The following is a 25,897-nucleotide window of genomic DNA, read 5'->3' as shown; positions in this document are numbered from 1 at the left end:
TATACATCCATGAGCACTTCTCTCTCTCTACTGCTTATACCTCTCCCTATACATCCATGAGCACTTCTCTCTCTCTACTGCTTATACCTCTCCCTATACATCCATGAGCACTTCTCTCTCTCTACTGCTTATACCTCTCCCTATACATCCATGAGCACTTCTCTCTCTCTACTGCTTATACCTCTCCCTATACATCCATGAGCACTTCTCTCTCTCTCTCTACTGCTTATACCTCTCCCTATACATCCATGAGCACTTCTCTCTCTCTCTCTACTGCTTATACCTCTCCCTATACATCCATGAGCACTTCTCTCTCTCTCTACTGCTTATACCTCTCCCTATACATCCATGAGCACTTCTCTCTCTCTACTGCTTATACCTCTCCCTATACATCCATGAGCACTTCTCTCTCTCTACTGCTTATACCTCTCCCTATACATCCATGAGCACTTCTCTCTCTCTACTGCTTATACCTCTCCCTATACATCCGTGAGCACTTCCCTCTACTGCTTATACCTCTCCCTATACATCCAAGCATTCTGCTAGCGTTTCCTGCTGCTCTATGACATTGTCTTCCTACCTTTAAGTCTTCTGAAATCATTTCTCCTAAATCCCTTTCCTCAGATACTGAGGTCAGGACTGTGTCAAATATTCTATATTCTGCCCGAGGGTTTTTACATTGACCAGATTTATTTTTCATGCAGTTACTAGGTGGCACCACTGAACCCCAGTGATCTCCTGCACTGCGCCCCCCATGTGCATGAAAAGAGTGGAGTCGACCACATCATGAAGCTGCGGCCGCTCGCCCCCTCCACTATGGCAGAGCCGGAGATACCCGAGTGCAGCGTTCTGGCTCTCCCAAAGAGCTACATGGAGGGGGCGAGTCGGCCGCAGATTTGTGACGTGGTCGACAAGCCCCATTCAAAAGGAGAGGCGGGGCGGCACTTATCTCCTTTCCTTAGGATACTTTTTTATAAACGGGACTTCTCCTTTAAGGGGTACTATGGCGGTATGTACTATTTTATGGCAGATATCTTCTTTAAAGCGCAACTGTCATGAAATCTGCGCCATATAACCTACACACAGCCTCTGTACAGATTGTATATTAGAAGTGTTTTCACCTACCTTTCTTTATTACCCCAAAAAACTGTTTTGATGGAAGCCGCACAGTTCGATAGGCGTGGCCGGGGTTCGCTGTGCCCTGCCGCCGCCACACATATCCCCTGCACATCAGCGCTGGGACCGCTGTGTGATTGACGCACAGGTCCCAGCACATGCGCCCCTTCGCTTATCCCCCAAGCGCGCCGTCATGGCAAGCACTCGCTCCCGCCGCCTACCTCCTCAGTGCACATGCCCAGTGTTAGAGGCTGGCGCGCTTCTTCTCTGCCTCTAGGAATAGAAGCAATGGAGCGCGCGTCTCCAGTCACCGTCAAAGCAAGAAGAGGATAGCGGGCACTATTAGATATTCAGTGCACATCTGAATAAAGTTTTTTTGAACAGCAGAGCATGACGACACTCGCCGCGGCGCGCACGGGGGATAAGCGAAGGGGCGCACGCGTTGGGACCTGTGTGTCAATCACACAGAGGTGCCAGTGCTGACTTGCAGGGGATAGGCATGGCGGAGGCGGGGCATTGTGAACCCCGGCCACGCCTATCCGACTGTGTGTGGCTTCCATCAAAACTGTTTTTTGGGGTAATATAGGACGGCAGACAGAAGGTAAAAACACTGCTAATACACAATCTGCACACAGTACAGAGGCTGTGTGTAAGTTATATGGCCCAGATTTGATGACAGTTGCGCTTTAAAGGGGTATTCTGCCCCTAGACATCTTGTCCCCTATCCAAAGGAGACCCCTGTGATCTCTCTACTGCCCCAGGCGTTCATTTAGAGCATCTGGTGCAGCGCGGGGGCTCGTGATGTCATGGGCACGCCCCCTCAATGCAAGTCTATGGGAGGGGGCGTGACGGCCGTCACGCCCCCTCCCATAGACTTGCATTGAGGGGGCGTGGCTGTGACATCACAAGTGGGGTGTGGCCGTGAAGTCACGAGCTTCCGCCCCGCATCACCAGTCATCCGGCACGAAGCGAACTTCACTCCGTGCACCGGATATCTGGGGTGCTGCAGCAAAGATTGCGGAGGTCCACAGTGGCGGGACCCCCTCGATCAGACATCTTATCCCCTATCCTTTGGATAGGGGATAAGATGTCTAGTGACAGAGTACCCCTTTAAAGGGGTATATCAACTGGCTCCAGAAAGTTAAACAGATTTGTAAATGACTTCTATTAAAAAAATCTTAATCCTTTCAGTACTTATGAGCTGCTGAAGTTGAGTTGTTCTTTTCTGTCTAAGTGCTCTCTGATGACACGTGTCTCGGGAACTGTCCAGAGTAGAAGCAAATCCCCATAGCAAACCTCTTCTACTCTGTGCAGTTCCCGAGACAAGCAGAGATGTCAGCAGAGAGCACTGTTGTCAGACAGAAAAGAACAACTCAACTTCAGCAGCTGATAATTATTGGAAGGATTAAGATTTATTTTTATAGAAGTAACTTACAAATCTGGAATACCCCTTTAACTACAAGTCTTATTTTCCCATCTACACAGATAGGCGAGTGCTTGTTTTATGCGGGACCAATTCTACTTTGCAATGACATCACTTTTTTGCCCCGTGATCTGTAGTTTTTCAATCGGTAGCATTTTTGTTTAGATGGGACTTTCCGATCGCTTTTTGATTCGTAAGAAGTCTTTAGGCTGTGTTCACATGTTATATTTTTTCCGCATTTTCGTTGTGATTTTCCAAAAAATGCCAAAGAAATTATACATTTTGACTGTGATTTGCGCAATCGCAGTCAAATTCAGAAAAATCACAGCAAAAAAAAAAAATTGCAATGTGTGTGAAGGGCCTTAGCAGAGGTGAATAACTACTATATATCCTGATCCCATAGAGATAGCAGCAGTATACAGATAGAGCTGGAGGGGAGGTGTGTAACTACTAAATATCCTGATCCTACAGAGATAGCAGCAGTATACAGATACAGCTGGAGGGAAGGTGTATAACTACTATATATCCTGATCCAATAGAGATAGCAGCAGTATACAGATAGTGCTGGAGGGGAGGTGTTTAACTACTATATATCCTGATCCCATAGAGATAGCAGCAGTATACAGATAGTGCTGGAGGGGAGGTGTATAACTACTGTATATCCTGATCCCATAGATATAACAGCAGTATACAGATACAGCTGGAGGGGAGGTGTATAACTACTATATATCCTGATGCCATAGAGATAGCAGCAAAGGGGAGGGGTCTAGGAGCTAGCAGAAGTAGCCAGATGGGTGATGATGTCATCCTGTAGTTCACAGGATGTCAGCTGACCCAAGACTGACCACTTCTTCCGATACATTAAACACAGATTTTCTGTGGGTCAGACTAGTGATCACATGACCTAGTTACAGTAATGAAACATGGATGCAGCTGTGCTGGAATAAAATAGATGGCGCTGTATGACCAGTAATGGTGAGTGTGCATGATATGGGCCTTTTTCATGTTTTGTTTTGTTTTTTTGTAATTATACGCCGGCACAGACCATTGTGTAGAGAATTTTATAAATGTGAAATTCCAGTCTTTATTAAACCCGGGCTACAAAAACACACAGAGCACCAAACTCCCCGCTGTGAGACAGCAAGGCATATGTGAAGCAGTTGCCCATAGCAACAAATTAGATTCCAGCTTAACAAATGAAAGCAAGAACCTGATTGGAGAGGACAGTACGGCAACCAATCGGGTCGCTGCTTTCTTTTTCCAGGTTGCCTCTAGGAAATGAAAGCTGGAATCTGATTGGTTGCTATGGGCAACTGCCGCACATTCCTTGGCGACTGACCTGTCAACCCAGTGTGTACAGTCAATACAATCCACGTCATGGACTACAAGTCCCAGCAACGCCGCCTTACCCCATTGTCTCTCGGTCGTGTGAAGAAGCCTAAAACCGCCTGCCCGTCCCCGGCTCCCGACACCCGCCACGAATGACCTGACGATCCCTCGGCAGCCAAGTCTCAAGGAGGCCGCCATCTTCCTGCACCACAACCACCCGCAGGACCCTGACATCCAAGGGGGGCTGCCCCGGGCCGCGCCTGATAAAATTATCACCAACCAAATAAAATGGCAGCCTGTCACAAAATAACGCCCCCTACCCACAAACTCACAGACAACTAAAATATAGACGTTTTAATTTTCCCTGAGAGAGTTATTCTATAAAAAACAAATCAAATTTCAGACACTAGGGGGAGTATGGTTTATCATTTCTTCAGTTAAAAAGTGTCTCCCGTCGCGTTAATGACAGCTTATGACCCGCCGCCATTTTGTTGGAGACCAAATGTCATACACACCCGTTAAAACCTGTGGAGACAAAACTGAAGGGTGAAAGAGCAGCCTCTATCGTAATTTTTTACCATTAGGTCATCAATGTGCAGCTTCCCAGGTGCTGAGCTTTGTATACTTTCCTTCCCTTCAGCAATTGCGGCACTGACAGCCGGCCCTGGTGTAGCTGTGCACTACAAATCCCAGCACAGACAGTCCCTGGCATGTAACCTACACACAGCACAAGCCTCCATCTACATCCAGCAAAGCACAAACCCCACTGGAAGCACACAAACAGCAATATCAGGGTCGCTCAACGTATAGCACAATAGAGGGAGACATGTATTACTGCAATGGGGACAACTGCAACCAGACGGACAACGCCAAGGTACGGTATGGCGGTTTACGCGGTGTATGTGTGTGCGTGTCGTGAATGGCATTGGCGTCAGTGGTGACTGGGAAACGGGAAGCTGCACTGTAACTAGGCAGCTGCCTGCATAGAGATGAACGGTTGCTTAGCAACCGGAGACACTAGTTTCGTGTCGATCCTGCGTCGGTGGTCTTCAAAACCGCCGTTCTCCAGATGTTGCAAAACTACAACTCCCAGCATGCCCGGACAGCCAACGGCTGTCCGGGCATGCTGGGAGTTGTAGTTTTGCAACATTTAGAGGTCCACAGTTTAGAGACCTGTTGTGTCGCAACTTCTTTTGGGGTCTTTTAGGTCCTGCTAACTGAATGGATAGCCTTAGGGGCCCATTCGCACTAAGTTTCAGGAGTTCCGCTTCGGAAGATCTGGTGCAGCGGATTCCCGCATAGGCCGGGTTCACATCCGTCCGAAATTTCCATGCAGACTGCATTGCCGTCCCCATAGGATACAATGCATTTCTGAGCCGATACACGTGCGCGTGAACGTTCCTTGGCCGGCTCCGCTCCAGAAATCCATTGCTGTCTGCGGGGATGGCCGTGCAGTCACGCCGGCTGGAGATTCCATGGTGTAAACTCGGCCTTACAATTTAATCTTGGAAATTCCAAGCGAAATTTAATGTCCTAGACACCTTATCCGCCGTTGGGGACCCCGCAATCTCGGCTACGGCACCCCAGACATCCAGTGCACGGAGGGAACTTCGCTCCTTGCCGGTCACGCCCCGCTCGTGACGTCAAGTCTATGGGAGGGGGCGTGACGGAATGGACTTGCATTGAGGGGGCGTGACGGAATGGACTTGCATTGAGGGGGCGTGGCCGTGACGTCAAGAGCGGGGCACGGCTGTGATGTCACGAGTCTCCGGTGCTGCACCCGATGCTCTAAACGAACACCTGGTGCAGCGGGCGGCCCCCCCCCCCCCCGCGATCACATCTTATCCCCTATCCAAAGGATAAGATGTCTAGGGCCGGAGTACCCCTTTAAAGGGGTTATTCACCATAAGGTGATTTTAGTACGTACCTGCCAGACAGTAATGGACATGCTTAGGAAGGATCAGTGCTTGTCTTGAGGCTTAATGGCTATGTTGTGTGATTAGCATAATGTTGTGGCTATCTTTTTGTGAACTGGCTATTTCCTGTTGGAGTTCCTTCTCTAAAACTACAAGTCCCATGATTCCTTGTTTGTAAGTGTGAGGTCGCTTTTCTTCCTCCCACACATCAGCCACCCCACCCATTGAAACACACCTGTGCTGCCTTCAATGCGATAGACCAGTGTTTTCTAGTCAGGGGGCCTCCAGCTTTTGCAAAGTCTTGCATAATGATCTCCCTCCCAGCGGATGCTCCACCCATTGAAGCATAGACAGGCTCCTTCTGAACACCTGACTAGTGATGTAATGTCTAGGGCCGGACTGCAACCTGGGAAAACCTGAGACGACACTCATTTTGTATGCTGTTAAAAATAAACGTTGGGGGCAAAAATCACATAAGAATTGTTAGACAACCATAAAACACAGGTGCAGACACTATATTAAGAACTACACTAACTTTACAGCCCCTGTAGAATTGTCAAATAAGAAAAAAATCCTGGAATACCCTTTTAATTATGTGGCTTTTCTGTCATTTGACATGTTGCAGCCATTAATTGTCAATATGGTTGTGTTGCAATGTAATGTGACTTCAACTATATGACTGCAGCCGCCTGTGTATAGTTACATCTATTTTTTTTATTAGGTTTTTTTAAATGGCTTGTGTTTTGTTTCTTCACTTTTAGGAGAAAGGACACCCAAGAAACCTGATCCCGGAGTTGTGCAGACAGTTCTATAACCTGGGATGGGTTACAGGAACCGGAGGGGGTGTCAGCATTAAATTTGAGTAAGTTTTATCCATGTATAGTAGCATGTGCAAGATCCAGTGACCTCATATATGAACGAGGCACATGTATGTAGTGTGGATGAACACTCGTGCACATGTATGTAGTGTGGATGAACACTGGTGCACATGTATGTAGTGTGGATGAACACTCGTGGACATGTATGTAGTGTGGATGAACACTCGTGCACATGTATGTAGTCGGGATGAACACTCGTGCACAAGTATGTAGTGTGGATGAACACTAGTGCACATGTATGTAGTGTGGATGAACACTAGTGCACATGTATGTAGTGTGGATGAACACTTGTGCACATGTATGTAGTGTGGATGAACACTCGTGCACATGTATGTAGTGTGGATGAACACTAGTGCACATGTATGTAGTGTGGATGAACACTCGTGCACAAGTATGTAGTGTGGATGAACACTAGTGCACATGTATGTAGTGTGGATGAACACTCGTGCACATGTATGTAGTGTGGATGAACACTCGTGCACATGTATGTAGTGTGGATGAACACTCGTGGACATGTATGTAGTGTGGATGAACACTCGTGCACATGTATGTAGTCGGGATGAACACTCGTGCACAAGTATGTAGTGTGGATGAACACTAGTGCACATGTATGTAGTGTGGATGAACACTAGTGCACATGTATGTAGTGTGGATGAACACTTGTGCACATGTATGTAGTGTGGATGAACACTCGTGCACATGTATGTAGTGTGGATGAACACTAGTGCACATGTATGTAGTGTGGATGAACACTCGTGCACAAGTATGTAGTGTGGATGAACACTAGTGCACATGTATGTAGTGTGGATGAACACTCGTGCACATGTATGTAGTGTGGATGAACACTAGTGCACATGTATGTTGTGTGGATGAACACTTGTGCACATGTATGTAGTGTGGATGAACACTCGTGCACATGTATGTAGTGGGGATGAACACTCGTGCACATGTATGTAGTGTGGATGAACACTTGTGCACGTGTATGTAGTGGGGATGAATACTAGTGCACGTGTATGTTGTGTGGATGAACACTTGTGCACATGTATGTAGTGTGGATGAACACTCGTGCACATGTATGTAGTGGGGATGAACACTCGTGCACATGTATGTAGTGTGGATGAACACTAGTGCACATGTATGTAGTGGGGATGAACACTCGTGCACATGTATGTAGTGTGGATGAACACTTGTGTATGTAGTGTGGATGAACACTTGAGCACGTGTATGTAGTGTGGATGAACACTAGTGCACGTGTATGTAGTGTGGATGAACACTCGTGCACGTGTATGTAGTGGGGATGAACACTCGTGCACGTGTATGTAGTGTGGATGAACACTCGTGCACGTGTATGTAGTGTGGATGAACACTAGTGCACGTGTATGTAGTGTGGATGAATACTCGTGCACGTGTATGTAGTGTGGATGAACACTAGTGCACGTGTATGTAGTGTGGATGAACACTAGTGCACGTGTATGTAGTGTGGATGAACACTCGTGCACGTGTATGTAGTGGGGATGAACACTCGTGCACCTGTATGTAGTGGGGATGAACACTCGTGCACCTGTATGTAGTGGGGATGAACACTCGTGCACATGTATGTAGTGGGGATGAACACTCGTGCACATGTATGTAGTGGGGATGAACTCTCGTGCACATGTATGTAGTGGGGATGAACACTCGTGCACATGTATGTAGTGGGGATGAACACTCGTGCACGTGTATGTAGTGTGGATGAACACTCGTGCACGTGTATGTAGTGGGGATGAACACTCGTGCACGTGTATGTAGTGGGGATGAACACTCGTGCACGTGTATGTAGTGGGGATGAACACTCGTGCACGTGTATGTAGTGGGGATGAACACTCGTGCACGTGTATGTAGTGGGGATGAACACTCGTGCACGTGTATGTAGTGTGAATGAACACTGGTGCACATGTATGTAGTGTGGATGAACACTGGTGCACATGTATGTAGTGTGGATGAACACTCGTGCACATGTATGTAGTGTGGATGAACACTCGTGCACATGTATGTAGTGGGGATGAACACTCGTGCACATGTATGTAGTGGGGATGAACACACGTGCACGTGTATGTAGTGGGGATGAATACTAGTGCACATGTATGTAGTGTAGATGAACACTCGTGCACATGTATGTAGTGGGGATGAACACTAGTGCACGTGTATGTAGTGGGGATGAACACTAGTGCACGTGTATGTAGTGTGGATGAACACTAGTGCACATGTATGTAGTGTGGATGAACACTTGTGCACATGTATGAAGTGTGTAATAATACTAGTGTACATACATTTAATATGTATACAGTGCACAGATGGCGCATTCACCCTTAGCCACAAATCAGATACAGTAGAATCTCCCAATAGTGGACACTCAGGGGGAATAAAAATGTCCACTATTGAGAGATGTCCCTTATCGGGGAAAAGGCTCAAAATTCTTCCTAAATGATGGAATCCTGTCCTGTACTCACTCCAGAGTGTAATTACCTATAAAACACAATAAAAAGCAATATTACAGTAGAATCTCCCAGTGTCGTTTAATCTCCTCTTATCACTCCCCTGTACCATTTCATCCCCCCCTTTTATACCCTGTCCCACCTTATTACCCAGTGCATTGTGCCAAATTATCCCCCCTTACCCTTGTGCCACATCATTTCCCCTTGAGCCCCCCTCCCCGTGCCTCTTTTTAAAGTGGCACAGGGGAATAAAGGGGGAATAAAATGGCACAGGGGGTTGTAAAAAGGGGGGTGAGGAATTTTCATAGAGAGTAATAAAGGGGGAATTAAATGGCATGGGGGGGGAGAATCAAGAGGAAATGATGTGGCACAGGGGGTAATAAAGGGGGAAGGATTTGGCATAGGGGGGATCAGAGAAGGGGGGGGGGTGAATGATGTGGCCGGTGGATGTACAGAAGCAGGAGATTACTGTTAAAACCAGGGCTGTGGAGTTGGTAGATAAATGTTCCGACTCCTCTGTATTAATATGCGAATGTATTTTATACATTCCTTGAAGGAAAGAAAGGCAACATACATGTCATTACCACAGGACTACTGGCTGGGAAGCCAACAGTCTACTGTATTGAACAGTTTGTGTGCTGATCTGCTGCTGAAGATAGGGCAGTGGGAGGATGCAGGAAGGGGCATTTATTATAAAACATGATTTCCCTAGTAGAATCCCATAGTCATGTTTAAAGTTTAAGCTAACAATCGGAGTTTACAAGTTTTTATAGCCTTAGCTGAATGGCAGCAGTTTTTCAAATGGTTTACAGCTTCAGTCTTGAACTATTGACCCTCCATTCCCTTCACTAATACAAGTGTCTCTAGTCCTGCAAAAACATATTTACTTAACCCCTTATCAGTGAGAGGCGAGGTTACCCATGGGTTCCCTGTAACAGCAGAACACAACACTATGGAAAGTATAAGTATTGCCGCTCCTAATTGTGCGTTGCGTGAAGCGCATGAAAAGCATGCTTCTTCACGGTCACTTAACGTGTTCGTTTTGCGGTTACGTGAGGCACTGCATGCATTGGTCTTTATTCTTATACTAGAGAAGTCATTAATTATAACTTTTTGTGAATTGGGACATTTAAACTTGCTTTTTTTTATTTTTTATTATTCCAATCTAATTTTAGTAGGAGTCGGAGTCAGTGCATTGTTTGCCAACTCCGACTCCAGGTACCCAAAATTTTGTCCGACTCCGACTCCACAGCCCTGGTTTAAACCTCGGGCTTCTGCAGGGGGGTGCATCGGGGGCCTGGTCCCCTTCCTTATATTGGCTGTACCCCCTGACGGCAGCCCTGTGTACAAGGTAGGGCTGGCACATAAGCCTGGTTGTCCCCTATTGGGAGTGTTTTTTGTCCCCTAATGCAAAATATAGACAGTGCTCCGTGGTGTTATAACCTAAGAAATAATGTAAGGGTAAGTAAGGTAGCGCTTACCCCATTAAGTTACACTCCACCAAGTGTAACCATGGAACAGAGTGTGAGATCAAGGTGCCTGCAGCCGCTCCATGTCTATTAAAATCCACAATGTATAAAACTTCCTTCAAACCTACGACGGAAGTAAGATGGCGCTGGACACACAACACAAGGGAACGAATCAATTTATTCACATACGATGCTGATCATGGGTGAATATACTTATTCCTTTCCTTGTGCTGTGTGTCCAGCGCCCTCTTCCTTGTGCTGTGTGTCCAGCGCCCTCTTCCTTGTGCTGTGTGTCCAGCGCCCTCTTCCTTGTGCTGTGTGTCCAGCGCCATCTTACTCCCGTCGTAGGAAGTTTTTACGTTCTCCTCTAATGGGAGTGTTTTGTCCGTGTCCACTATTAGGAATGTCCCCTATCCGGAGGGTGCAAATACATTGTCTTATGGGACTCTGCCGGGGAATTAAAAACTGTCCCCTATTGGGAGGTGTCCTCTAAGGGAGATTTTACTATACTTTATACCCGCTGGATTGTGATTGGTTGCCACAATTTCACCAGTATTATGTGATAATGTGTCATTTCGTACTACTTAGTGATGCACCTCCTTGTGCTTTTTCGTTCAGCCCTGTTAATTTTAACCTATGAATGGGTAGAAACAATAGCACTCCTGCACCCACCGCAGTCAATCGGCTCATCGCACGAGTCCTCCGTCAGACAGGTAGATCCATCCAGCGTGCGGCGCTCGTGAGCGCCCCACGCTGGATGGATCTACCTGTCTGACGGAGGAGCCGATTGACCCGTACCGCTGCGGTGGGTGCAGGAGTGCTATTGTTTCTACCCATTCATACGTTTGATTGCTATTTTACATCCTAGCACGGCCGCTGGACGAGGTTTACCTGTACACCCACATGGTGCATCCTTATTCCTTTTTGTCTACAGTATCAGTTGAATTAGTCTTTAGTGGTGCCGCTCATTCATTCTTTGTTTGTTTCTGTTAATTTTAATTTTATTCCCCTTTTTTTTATGCTACCAGGGATGAAATATACATTGCACCATCTGGAGTCCAGAAAGAAAGGATTCAGGTATGATAATCCAGGACCCCCCCGGGCATCAGCTGATCGCAATGGGTGCAACCAAACAGCGAAACTGCTGAGCAGACTCCCTTTATGGATCACCAGATATTGCACGATGGTGCAGAGACCACCATAGAAAGAGCCGTCTTCGTTCACTGGTCCTCAGGTTAAAAGAGGAGGGAAACTACAGTATGTTCTAAGGATGTGTTCACACTAAGACGGCAATGATTTCCGAGGAAATTCTGCCCAAAGCATCGACATGTTCATTCTCTGGGCAAACGCAGAAGTGCCGGAATCCCACTGACCGCAATGGGAGGTTGCTGCAAACCAGATTCCACCTGAAATTTCTCAGAAATTCTCAGTGTGAACTGGCCCAGGGGTGCATTCACATTGCGGAATATCTGATCTTATCCGGTGGGTGGGAGAAGGAAAAGTTAATACTTTTTCCCCTCGCTCCTGCAGCTTCACACTTGCTTCGGTCCCGTCTCTGCATTATAGCTTTCAAGAGAGGAAGGCAGTACTGCATTGTTAGCAATGACCAATGGCAAAGGCAATGCCGCCGACACGCAGATGTGGTTTTGCACACACGCACGATGATGGCCATGCTTCCGAGATGGGGCTGGGGCAGAAGGAAAGCACTGGGAGCTGGAAAAATTACCACTTTAAAGGGGTACCCTGCCCCTAGACATCGGGGATAAGATGCAAAATATAAAAATGGAGTGCACGGATCTGTGCCCGGCATGGCACACAATGTGCAGAAAAAGACGATGATCCAGCACTTGGAAACGATAGCTGTATTGAAAATCACTTGACACTGTAAAGACCGACCATACTATCAGGCGCGTTTCGAGCGCATTGTATGGTCGGTTTTTACAGTGTCAAGTGATCTTCAATAAAGCTATCGTTTCCAAGTGCTGGATCATTGTCTTTATTGGGGATAAGATGTCTGATGGCGGTGGCACACCAGACATCCGATGCATAGAGCGAACTTCAATGACGGGCAATACGGGGAGGAAGCTCGTGACGTCACAGCCATGCCCCCTCAATGCAAGTCTGTGGGATGGAGCGGGATGTCATTTGAGGGGGCGTGGCCGTAACGCTCTTAACGAACACCGGGTGCAGCACGGAGATCGCAGGGGTCCTCAGCGGCGGGACCACCGCAATCAGACATCTTATCCCCTATCCTTTAGAAGGGGGATAAGATATCTAGGGGCGGAGTACCCCTTTAAAGGGGAACTGCGGTGGAAAACTTTTTTTTTTTTAAATCAACTGGTGCCAGAAAGTTAAACAGATTTGTAAATTACTTCTATTAAAAAAAATCTTAATTCTTCCAGTACTTATTAGCTGCTGAATACTACAGGGGAAATTCTTTTCTTTTTGGAACACAGAGCTCTCTGCTGACATCATGAACACAGTGCTCTCTGTTGACATCTCTGTCCATTTTAGCAACTGTCCAGAGCAGCATATGTTTGCTATGGGGATTTTCTCCTACTCCGGACAGTTCCTAAAATGGACAGAGAGTTCAGCAGAGAGCACTGTGCTCGTGATGTCAGCAGAGAGCTCTGTGTACCAAAAAGAAAAGAATTTCCTCTGTAGTATTCAGCAGCTGATAAGTACTGGAAGGATTAAGATTTTTTAATAGAAGTAATTTACAAATCTGTTTAACTTTCTGGCACCAGTTGATATAAAAAAAAAAAAAGTTTTCCTCCAGAGTACCCCTTTTTATGGTTATGTTCACAGGGCGGAATTCCCGTGCAAAAAAATTCACCAGAAAATTTCCTCTTGGAAATTCCGCAAAATTTACTGCACATTGAACTGAATGGGGATTCCTCTTTACCATTCACACAGATATTTTGCTTTCCGAATTCTTCAACAACATCAAAAATGTCTTTTAATTTTGCAGAGTCCCGATCATAATCCCATTTAACGCAGCGGGGCTTTGAATTTTGGCAGAATTCGGTGTTTTGAGCTCACAGAAATTCAGCCAAAATGCCGCTCAAATTCTGGAAAAAAAATAAAATAAATTTGCAGCAATCTTCCCAGAACGGAATTTGAGCGGAATAGCAGAATTTCCGCCGTGTGAACGTAACCTAATACTCCATCAACCTTAGAATGGTCAAAATGAAGCCGACCTCACTGCCTGTAAAATAAAACATACATTTTTTTGTTTGTTCTTTACTCGCCAGCTGGTTGTGACTCTGTTCCCATTTGCATACGATGCTGGCGGCACGTGTCCTGTAGAGGACATTTCTAAATATACCCGGCACAATATACAGCCATTAATACGTGGTGACAGGTCCAGTTTGATGGCGCTGCCTCCAGCCATAATATTTACATTAGACTCTTTTTTTTTTTTGATAAGTTGACCAACGTCACAAATGGCGTCACCCCAGCCCTGTGCAGAGCTGGAGACCTCGAGACTCCTGGCAGTGAATGACGTTCCCTGCCGCTGTCCTTCTCGCTCAAAAATCACCTCCTAATGTGAAACGTACGCGGACAGTTTATCACAGCAATATCTCCAAAATGTATTCATGGCATCTATACGAGTAGTATCAAAACTGTTGTAAAACTACAACTCCCAGCATGCCCAGCCACAGTCAGTATTATTATATCTAAAATAAAATAAAAAAAAGTAAAAAAAAATAAAAAAATTATATATATATATATATATATATATATATATATATGTCAACAGTGATCCCTCAACTTACAATGGCCTCAACATACGATGGTTTCAACATACAATGGTCTTTTCTGGACAATTGTAACTTGAAACCAGACTCAACATACAATGCTATGGAATCTGCGAAACGTATCAATGGCTGGAAGAACCAACCAATCAGAACTGGTAAAACCCCTGTATTCCTAAAGTGCACGCACTGACTGGTGTCTGGTAGCGCCCCCTACAGTACAGGGAGGTATTACATGTTCTGTACACTTTACCTGTATTACTGAAGTGTATGCACTGACTGGTGTCTGGTAGCTCCCCCTACAGTACAGGGAGGTATTACATGTTCTGTACTCTTAACCTGTGCCAGGGTTAGCTGCTCCTTTAGAAACCAGGTAAGGGCGACTCCATGTTACTTTTTTTAGGACACTGCGTGTTCTGTACAGGACCCTGAAGAAGCTTCTGTCCTCTACATAGACCAGTGTTTCCCAAAGAGGGTGCCTCCAGCTGTTGCAAAACTACAACTCCCAGCATTCCCGGACAGCCCATGCTGGGAGTTGTAGTTTTGCAACATCTGGAGGCACTCTGGTTGGGAAATACTGGAATAGACAGTGATTTACAGCTCCCAGCAGATCTTTATTACTTTTATATGTAAGGATTTGCTTTATCTATATTAGTTATCTACTTATTTTTCTTTAATACTCACTTTTTCCTATTTTTGGATGACATTTTGGTGGCTTAAGAACCAATTACTAGGTTTCCATAGAGTTCTGGTCTCAACATACGATGGTTTCAACATACAATGGTCGTCATGGAACCAATTAACATTGGAACTTGAGATTATATAATAAATATTAGATATAATAATACTAATATATATATATATTAATTACTGACTGTGGCCGAGCATGCTGGGAGTTGTATTTTTGCAACACCTGGAGGGCCACAGTTTGAATACCACTGATCTAGTGTGACACCCCTGATGTGTTAAACAGTAGGAAACAGTGCACGCTCTGGGTCATATAAAAATCTAAATAGTGACAAAAAGTGCCTCCCCAACATGTTTCACAGTAACAACTGCGTCATCAGGGGTAGTGAGGCTCAGCTGAGCGCTTGTAACTCTTTGTTTCAGCAACCGGGAAGGGAGGTCTCTGCACCCATACCCAACCGTGATCAAAATCATTGACATCTCACTATGATATGCCAAAAGGTCTCTGATACCGGACTGATGCTCTAAAGTGGTCCTCCATGATGGACAACCCGTACTTGTTAGAAGGGTCCCTTCACAATAAGCTGATCACAAAAAGTGTTATTGATGTCTTTGGCCACTGTTTGCTGCTCGTACCCCTTGTGGAACTGAAACTCAGCAAATCCATGACAGCATGTAGCCTCCAGATGATACAGAACTACAAGTCTCATCATCAGTCACTATTCTAGGTGTATTACTCATTTAGACGTTGGTAACCTATGATGAGAACATAATTGTTATATATATATTTTACTATAGTATTATTACTATCATCTAAAAATATAATTATATACAGTCATGGCCGTAAATGTTGGCACCCCTGAAATTTTTCTATAAAATGAAGTATTTCTCACAGAAAAGGATTGCAGTAACATGTTTTGCTATACACCATGTTTATTCCCTTTGTGTGTATTGGAACTAAACCAAAAAAGGTGGAAAAAAATCAAATTGGACATAATGTCACCAAACTCCAAAAATGGTCTGCACAAAATTATTGGCGCCCTTTCAAAATTGTGGATAAATAAGATTGTTTCAAGCATGTGATGCTCCTTTATACTCACCTGGGGCACGTAACAGGTGTGGGCAATATAAAAATCACACCTGAAAGCAGATAAAAAGGAGAGAAGTTCACTTAGTCTTTGCATTGTGTGTCTGTGTGTGTCACACTAAGCATGGACAACAGAAAGAGGAGAAGAGAACTGTCTGAGGACTTGAGAACCAAAATTGTGGAAAAATATCAACAATCTCAAGGTTACAAGTCCATCTCCTGAGATCTAGATTTGTCTTTGTCCACAGTGCGCAACGTTATCAAGAAGTTTGCAACCTATGGCACTGTAGCTAATCTCCCTGGGCGTGGACGGAAGAGAAAAATTGATGAAAGGTGTCAATGCAGGATAGTCCAGATGTCCGGATAAGCAGCCCCAAACAAGTTCCAAAGATATTCAATATTATATATATATAATTATGAATATAAATCTATCATTTTTAGATAGTAATAATACTATAGTAAAATATATATAACAATTATGTTCTCATCATAGGTTACCAACTTCTAAATGAGTAATACACCTATAGTAGTGACTGATGATGAGACTTGTAGTTCTGTATCATCTGGAGGCTACATACTGTCATGGATTTGCTAACAGTTCTAGTTCCACTAAGGGTCCGAGCAGCAAACAGTGGCCAAAGACATCAATAACACTTTTTGTGATCAGCTTATTGTGAAGGGACCCTTCTAACAGGTATCAGGGTCTGGGTGCAGAGACCTCCCTTCCCGGTTGCTGAAACAAAGAGGTGCAAATGCTCAGCTGAGCCTCACTACCCCTGATGATGCAGTTGTTACTGTGAAACATGTTGGGGAGGCACTTTTTTTGTCACTATTTAGGGGTTTATATGACCCAGAGCGTGCACTGTTTCTTATTGTTTAACACAGGTGCGTAACCCTAGATCAGCGGTCTACAAACTGTGTCCCTCCAGGTGTTGCAAAACTACAACTCCCAGCATGCCCGGACAGCCATTGGCTGTCCGGGCAATGCTGGGAGTTGTAGTTTTGCAAAATCTGGAGGCCGCAGTTTGGAGACCACTGCCCCAGATAAACAATCGAGCCAGTAATGAAGATGATACAGGCAGGGCCACACACTAACATACAATGTTCATTCTCTTCCTGAAGCCCGACGACCTGTTCATATGCGATATCGACGAGCGTGACATCAGTTGCCCCCCACCTTACAAGAACCTGAAGAAAAGTCAGTGCACCCCTCTGTTTATGAACGCCTACACCATGAGAGGTATGTAGTATACTAGCCTATATCTTACAGATTTCACATAAACCCGGTTTTATATGGTGGGGAGCCATGAATTCTAACTCAGTATAGGGTATAGATGCATATTGTCCTTGTAGCTGTGCACTTTGCTACTTAAAGGGGTTATCCAGGAAAAAAAATCAACTGGTGGCAGAAAGTTAAACAGATTTGTAAATTACTTCTATTAAAAAATCGTAATCCTTTCAGTACTTATGAGCTGCTGAAGTTGAGTTGTTCTTTTCTGTCTAAGTGCTCTCTGATGACACCTGTCTCGGGAACTGTCCAGAGTAGAAGCAAATCCCCATAGAAAACCTCTTCTACTCTGTGCAGTTCCCGACACAAGCAGAGATGTCAGCAGAGAGCACTGTTGCCAGACAGAAAAGAACAACTCAACTTCAGCAGCTGATAATTATTGGAAGTATTAAGTATTTTTTTTAAATGAAAGTAATGTACAAATCTGTTTAACTTTCTGGCACCAGTTGATATAAAAAAATAAAATAAAAATTGTTATCCATCGGATAAAGGGGAATTCCAGGAAAAAAACTTTATTTTTTTTTAAATTTTTTTATATCAACTGGCACAAGAAAGTTTTTTTCCTGGAATTCCACTTTAAAGGGGTACTCCAATGGATAACAATTTTTTTTTTTTAATATCAACTGGTGCCAGAAAGTTAAACAGATTTGTAAATTACTTTTATTTAAAAATCTTAATCATTCCATTACTTATCAGCTGCTGTATGCACCAGAGGAAGTTCTTTTTTCTTTTTGAATTTTCTTTCTATCTGACCACAGTGTTCTCTGCTGACACCTCAGTCCATGTCAGGAACTGTCCAGAGGAGGAGAGGTTTGCTATGGGGATTTGCTTTTACTCTGGACAGTTCCTAAAATTGACAGCGGTGTCAGCAGAGAGCACTGTGGTCAGGCAGAAAAGAAATTCAAGAAGAAAAGAACTTCCTCTGGAACCACACCCAATCTGGAGACAGACAGGGAGCGGTCTGTGAAATAAATGTATCTCTTGTTTTACGATTCCTGGATAACCCATTTTAAGGGCTTCCAGGCCTGGTTGCAGCTTCAGGAGGCGGTCAGGAAGCTCAATGGATAGGTATAGATCTCCTAGAGACTTTTTGTGGAAGTTGGGTAAACAGCGCAGCATCGTGTGTAACACTTGTTGGAATTACCTAAAGTGCATAAAGCAGCCTGTTCAGGTTTTTTTAGGTTCCCAAGCTGACCGTGGCCAGGGCCTTCATTCTTCAGAAAGGTATATATACATCTATAAGGAATTTAAAGGTGTACTCCGACCCTAAAACATCTTATCCCCTATCCAAAGGATAGGGGATAAGATGTCTGATCGCGGGAGTCCTGTCTCTGGGCCCCCCCCCCCCCCCCCGCAATCTGTCATTCAGCACAAACCTCTGCAGCGCTGGAGGCTCCGAGTGTGCTGCGTGACGACTATGGGGACGGAGTATTGTGATGCCACGACTCTGCCCCCGTGTGACATCACGCCCCCTCAATGCAAGTCTATGGGAGGAGGCGTGACAGTGTCACTGTGACACCTATCATAGCCAGCAGAAACTTTTTCAGCATTTCACTTTACTGCAGGATGGCACTAGACAGTATAGCCTTTACCTAAAGGGAATGTATTGCTAAATTTAGTTTTTTGTTTTCTGATTGGAGCCAGATACTAAAGCGTGTTCTTTTTTCAAATCAGTTTATATTTTTTGATTGTAATTGTTTGTTTTTGTGCATTATAATGGGGGGCGGCCATCTTGCCAGAGTTGTTTTTAACGGCATTTGGCGATATGCTTTACAGCATGACCCATGGATATAAAACAATGGACAATGTCCCTTTAACATAAATTGGAGACCTCAATGAGCATTCTCTGTGACCTTTTCAGAGCTCATTCTACAGGGAGGGGGAGGCTGAGCTCTGCTGTGAATGTAGTGGATCCAGAGTCACTCTGCTCCTTAGAAGAAAAGCATTACTGGGAAATGACCTGTACAGAACAGGAAGTCTTAGCTTAGTTTCAGGCCCAGTGGCCAAAATGGAAACTGCAAGATTTCCGGGTTATTTTAAAATGTAGATAGTAAAATGGAAAATTAGAAAAAAGCTCATGAAAAATTCTATAAAAATATGGCTAACATAAAAACATGATTTAAACAGTGGGTCATTTTTTTGATGACACATACCTTTTTAATGCATATCAGTGAACCTTGGGCAGCCATGGTCCGGTCCATGGTCACCAGTTGACCTTCCTTGGATCACATTTGGTAGGTACTAAGCAAGGACTTCTGGGAACACGCCCCCACGGTACATGCCGTTTAGATATAGTGCAGCCTTCACCTTTACTTTGGTTCTTTATCCATTCCCCTGCAATAGATGTACTTTAAAGGGGTACTCCGCCACTAGACATCTTATTCCCTATGCTGGGGACCCCACGATCTCCCTGCTGCACCCGGCATTCGTTTAGAGAGTCGAGTGCCGCACCGGAGGCTCAGATGTCACGCCCCCTCCCATAGCCTTTGAGAGGGTGTGGCCATGACGTCGCGAGCCTCCGCCCCGCATCACCAGCTATCCGGCATGGAGTGAAGTTCGGTCTGTGCACCGGATGTCTGGGGTGACGCGGTCTTGCAGGGGTCACCAGCCGGCAGGACCCCTGTGATCAGACATCTTATCCCATATGATTTGGATAGGGGATAATATGTCTAGGGGTGGAGTACCCCTTTAAATTTGTCAATACAGTGATATGGTATACTTCTTTATACAGCTGTGAAAAACACACCGTGACTTTGGGCCACAAATCATATAGCCACTGCTGAATTCCTGTTACATTACCCTAAACACTTTTTCAGGCGCTGGAGCTGTGATCCACACCCACTCGAAGGCCGCGGTCTTGACCACGCTGCTATATCCAGGGAAGGAATTCCGGATCACACACCAGGAAATGATTAAAGGAATTAAGAAATGCAGCAGTGGGGGTTATTACAGGTAATGACTATTGCTATCAATGGGATGCAGATTGGAAAGTTTCGTTTATAAAGGCTTCAATTGCTTTTTCCTGTCTTTTTGTATCCCCTCTGTCCTTGCACTTTTGTCCGTTTAAGTTCGCTGAGGAGGAGGGGGCGTTCCCTTTTGGAAGAGTGACGTTTGTCATTAAAGGGGTACTCCACTGGAAAGCATTTATTTTTTATATCAACTGGTGCCAGAAAGTTAAACAGATTTTGTAAATTACTTCGATTTAAAAATCTTAATCCAGTACTTCCAGTACTTATCAGCTGCTGTATACTACAGAGGAAGTTCTTTTCTTTTTGATTTTCCTTTCTGTCTGACCACAGTGCTCTCTGCTGACACCCCTGTTCATGTCAGGAACTGTCCAGAGCAGAATAGGTTTGCTATGTGGATTTACTCCTACTCTGGACAGTTCCTGAAATGGACAGAGGTGTCAGCAGAGAGCACTGGGGTCAGACAGAAAGAAAATTCAAAAAGAAAAGAACTTCCTCTTTAGTATACAGCAGCTAAGTACTGTAAGGATTATGATTTTTAAATAAAAATAATTTAAAAAAAAAAAATGTTTTCCAGTCGAGTACCCCTTTAACGTCCATCAGGAAACTTCCTCCCTCCTCCACAGTGCGGGAGAAGCGGCGTCCTGCTTTTCCTGCTTGTCCCGCCTGCACTTTCCAGATTTTGTGTCGGCAGCCGAGACACAGATGACATGGCTGGCAGAGACTGCAGCGTCCAGCCGGTATAAGGACCCCTAGTGGCATTATTTAGAATGCCCGATTTAGTATATTGCAAAAATGAACATCTTTGCATTATCTATGCAATTAAAAAAAGAAAAACAAAATTGGTTAATGACAGTGCCTTTTTAAATGTATTTTGCACCTTTCCTAGATACGACGACATGCTGGTGGTTCCCATCGTAGAAAACACTCCTGAAGAGAGAGACCTTAAAGAGCGAATGGCAAGAGCCATGGAAGAGTATCCAGATTCCTGCGCGGTCTTGGTTCGTCGGCATGGAGTCTACGTCTGGGGAGACACTTGGGAGAAAGCAAAGACTATGTATGTTATATACACATTTCCTTAAAGGGGTTATCCAGGAAAAAAACTTTTTATTTTCTATATCAACTGGCTCCACAAAGTTAAATAAGTAATTAAGTAATTTGTAAATGACTTCTATTAAAAAAAATCTTAATCCTTTCAGTACTTATGAGCTGCTGAAGTTGAGTTGTTCTTTTCTGTCTAAGTGCTCTCTGATGACACCTGTCTCGGGAACTGTCCAGAGTAGAAGCAAATCTCCATAGCAAACCTCTTCTACTCTGTGCAGTTCCCGAAACAAGCAGAGATGTCAGCAGAGAGCACTGTTGCCAGACAGAAAACTACAACTCAACTTTAGCAGCTGATAATTATTGAAAGGATTAACATTTTTTAATAGAAGGAATTTACAAATCTGTTTAACTTTCTGGAGCCAGTTGAGATTATATATATATATATATATATATATATATATATATATATATATATATACACAGTCCCGGAACAATGCAGCACTACTTATCCAGTCCAATGTAAGAAATGGTGCCAGCGTCCCTCAGGACTTGATCAGAGCCCATTCACAGACAAGAACCAGAAACAGGCGCAGCATTCCAACAAAAAGGGTGATTTATTATCTCATGTCAGCATTACAACGTTTCAACTCCTCCTCCTGGAGCCATTTTCATTGTTGGAATGCTGCGCCTGTTTCTGGTATTTGTATGTATGTATGTAGATAAATAGATAGATAGATAGATAGATAGATATAAAAATAAAAACAATTCCTGGAATACCCCTTTAATCTGACCGGCCCTTGTTATAAGCTTTATTGTGCGATAGGGTGACCATCTATGTACCATAGAGAGCATTTCTTTACTCTGGAGGACCTAGGGTCAGACTGGCCCATCAGAGGATCCTTCAAGCGCAACGGTCATGAACTTGGGGCTGTATAACGTACACACGGCCTTTGTACTGTGTGCAGATTGTGTCTACATTAGTGTTTTTACTATAGTTTTCCATGCTTTTATCACCCCTTTTTGATAGCAGCCGCTCACAGTTGGATAGACGTTGCACGAGGTTCGCGATGCCCCGCCGCCGCCGCCACACCTATCCCATGTACGTCAGCACTGGGACTGCTGTGTGATTGACACACAGGTCCCAGCGTATTTCCTGTGCGCGCGGCAGCGTGTGTTATCCTGGCAAGCGCTCGCTCCCGCCGCCTGCCTCCTCAGTGCGCCTGCGCGGTGCTAGAGGCAGAGAGCGCGCTCTCTGCCTCTAGCACTGCGCAGGCGCACTGAGGAGGCGGGAGCGAACGCTTGGCAGGATAAAACGCGCCTAACACTACTGTACACACAATCTGCACACGGTACAAAGGCCGTGTGTAGGTTATATAAACCCCAAGTTCATGACCGTTGCGCTTTCAGGAAGTCCAGGCCCAGCAGAAGACGGCTCCATTTGGAGGTGACTTTGGAACCTGGGTCTATGTCGATGGGATGACTAGTTAGTAACCTATTGGATCTCATTGATGATATGTCCTGTGAGTGTACAGTGGTCACAACAAAGACTACAATGTAATTAAAGGGGTACTCCACTGGAAAACATTTTCTTTTAAATCAGCTGGTGCCAGAAAGTTAAACAGATTTGTAAATGACTTCTGTTAAAAAAAAAAAAATCTTAATTCCTTCCAGTACTTATCAGCTGCTGGAGTTGAGTAGTTCTTTCCTTGCTCCTCAAGAAGTTGTGTTTGTTCTTTTCTGTCTGACCACAGAGCTCTCTGTTGACACCTCTGTCTGTCTCAGGAACTGTCCAGAGCAGGAGAGGTTTTCTATGGGGATTTGCAACACAACTTCTTGAGGAGCATACAGCAGCTGATAAGCACTGGAAGGATTAAGATTTTTAAATAGAAGTAAATTACAAATCTGTTTAACGTTCTGGCCCCAGTTGATGTAAATAAAATAGTTTTTCACCGGAGTGTCCCTTTAAAATTATAAATAAAAAAAAAAAATAAAAAATAAAAAAAAAAAAAAAAATATATATATATATATATATATATATTATAGAGAGAGGGTGGGAGATACATTAATAATCAAAATTTACTCCCCCTTCCTCTCAGGAATAATAAGCATAATGGCAACGTGACAAAACCAACAATGAAAAAGTGTTTGTGACCTTCAGGGGTTAAAGGGGTATTCCAGGAAAAAACTTTTTTATGTATATCAACTAGCTCCAGAAAGTTAAACAGATTTGTAAATTACTTCTATTAAAAAAATCTTAATCCTTTCAGTACTTATGAGCTTCTGAAGTTGAGGTTGTTCTTTTCTGTCTAAGTGCTCTCTGATGACACCTGTCTCAGGAAACGCCCAGTTTAGAAGAGGTTTGCTATGGAGATTTGCTTCTAAACTGGGCGGTTCCCGAGACACGTGTCATCAGAGAGGATTTAGACAGAAAAGAACAACCTTAACTTCAGAAGCTCATAAGTACTGAAAGGATTAAGATTTTTTAATAGAAGTAATTTACAAATCTGTTTAACTTTCTGGAGCCAGTTGATATATATATATAAAAAAAAAAAGTTTTTTCCTGGATAACCCCTTTAAAGGGGTACTCCACCCCTAGACATCTTATCCCCTATCCAAAGGGTAGGGGATAAGATGTCTGATCGCAGGGAGTCCGCCGCTGGGGACCCTCCGCGATCTCCCTGCAGCACCCGGTGTGTCTCAAACGCCGACTTCTGCATCGGAGGCTCGTCACTTCATGACCACGCCCCCCTCAATGCAAGTCTATGGGAGGGGGCGTGGCGGCTGTCACGCCCCTCCCATAGACTTGCATTGAGAGGGAGGGCGTGACGTCAGCACCGCATCGCTAGTCATCAGTTCACTCAGTGCACCTGATGACTGTGGTGTCGCAGCAGAGATCGTGGGGGTCCCTTTGGATGGGGGGATAAGATGTCTAGGGGCGGAGTACCCCTTTAACTATGACTTATTGTCTCCCCAGGTGCGAGTGCTACGATTACCTGTTCGACCTTGCGGTGCAGATGAAACAGCTCGGTCTGGACCCCGCTGCTCTTCCGGCAGAAGAAAATGGAATAGTGTAGAGCAGTGTTTTCCAAACGGTGAGTCTCCAGCTGTTGCAAAACTACAACTCCCAGCATGCCCGGACAGCCGAAGGCTGTCCGGGCATGCTGGGAGTTGTAGTTTTGCAAAAGCTAGAGTCGCACTGTTGGGAAAAACAAACACTGGTGTAGAACACCTCGAAAGACGACTCCGACCCATCGGCCCCCCAGGAATAATCTGGTGACGTCCCTCGCTCCTCTCACTCCTCACCGTGGTCCATCACTGTGATTTTATTTGTAGTTTTGGAATGTCCAGAATTCGGCCTTCGCTTGTCTTTAGCCATCTCTTACTAACACCAAGTGTCCTGTCCGAGACAGGGGCAGTGACATTTTTAATAAACTTTAATAGAGGGATGTCTGGAAGCGGCTGTTCTGAGTTTGCTGTAATATTGCAGAGTTGGGGTCTTTGACCCCCTCCTTCACCCCCCCCCCCCCCCCCGCCCTAAAAAACCCATCTCAGCCAATGGGGTCTTTCTTTTCCGAACCACCTGGGATCAATTAAAACATCGCTCCGCTGCCCGAAGAAAAATATGAGAATGTATTCCGGCAGGAGTGTGCAGCGTGATCGACGAGGGGCCCAATCACACGGCAGGATTTCCGGGTACCTCCCATTGCTTTCAATTAGGGCTGCACCGATTGGTTGATATAATCGGTTAAAGTCAATAATAATCATTGTCAACGATTTCCAGTAATGATTCGTTGGTTGTTAGGGGGTGTCAGGGGTTCGCCATCCTCCCCTCTCTTTTCCCCCTGTTAACCCTTTGGGTTCTGTCCCCTCTTCCCCCATTGACCCTTCAGGTGGTGTCCCTGCTCTCTTCCCCCTGTTAACCCTTCAGGTACTGTTTCCCCTATCCTACCCCCTGTAAATCCTTCAGGTTTTGTCCCCTCTCTTTCTCCCATATTAACCATTTAAGTGTTGCCCCTTCTCTCCCCCCGCCCCCTTTTAACTGTTAAGGTGCTGTCCCCTCCCTCTTACCCCTATTAATCTTTCAGGTTATATCCCCTATTTTTCTCCAGTTAACCCTTTAGGTGCTGTCCTCTCTCATTCCTCCCTTTAACCGTTTAGGTGCTAACCCTCTCTACCCCCCCCCCCCTATTAACACTTTATGAACTGTCCCCTTGCTTTTTCCCCTCATTAACCTTCAGGTGCTGTACCCTCTCTCCTACCCCCTGTTAACCCTCCAGGTGCTTTACCCTCTCTTTCCCCCTGTTAACCCTTCAGGTGCTGTCCCCTCCCCCCCTGTTAACCCTTCAGATGCTTTACCCTTTCTTTTATCCCCTTAACCCTTCCAGTGCTGTCCCCTGTCTTTTTCCCCCCTGTTAACCTGTTGAGGTGCTGCCCCCTCTCTTTTTCCCCCCTGTTAACCTGT

At 45.0% G+C, this 25,897-nt stretch overlaps 2 protein-coding genes across 3 annotated transcripts in view; one reads left to right on the top strand and one right to left on the bottom strand.

Annotated features, from left to right (window-relative positions):
- The window catches only part of PDHX (pyruvate dehydrogenase complex component X), a gene marked incomplete in the record, with an annotated part of 91,583 nt that extends 87,466 nt beyond the window's left edge, over nt 1-4,117 (bottom strand). The window contains 1 exon segment of the mRNA XM_056527861.1: nt 3,949-4,117. Within this exon segment, the coding sequence (XP_056383836.1) occupies nt 3,949-4,102 (154 nt within the window).
- Nucleotides 3,496-24,881, top strand: APIP (APAF1 interacting protein). Of its 2 annotated transcripts, none has more exons than XM_056527863.1 (7): nt 3,496-3,514; nt 6,546-6,646; nt 11,634-11,682; nt 17,260-17,377; nt 20,242-20,377; nt 21,281-21,448; nt 24,410-24,881. In XM_056527863.1, exons 1-7 carry the CDS (start codon nt 3,512-3,514, stop codon nt 24,507-24,509), a joined length of 675 nt encoding a protein of 224 aa, XP_056383838.1. In that variant the 5' UTR covers nt 3,496-3,511; the 3' UTR covers nt 24,510-24,881. The 2 variants fall into 2 exon arrangements, with proteins under 2 accessions (XP_056383838.1, XP_056383837.1); XM_056527862.1 differs by lacking the exon at nt 3,496-3,514 and adding an exon at nt 4,323-4,742.
- Nucleotides 24,882-25,897: the final 1,016 nt, after the last annotated feature.

Source organism: Hyla sarda, chromosome 6 (assembly GCF_029499605.1).
Source record: "Hyla sarda isolate aHylSar1 chromosome 6, aHylSar1.hap1, whole genome shotgun sequence".
Lineage (NCBI taxonomy): Eukaryota > Metazoa > Chordata > Amphibia > Anura > Hylidae > Hyla > Hyla sarda.
Note: the sequence above shows the minus strand (reverse complement) of the source record. Positions and strands in the feature narration are given on the sequence as shown.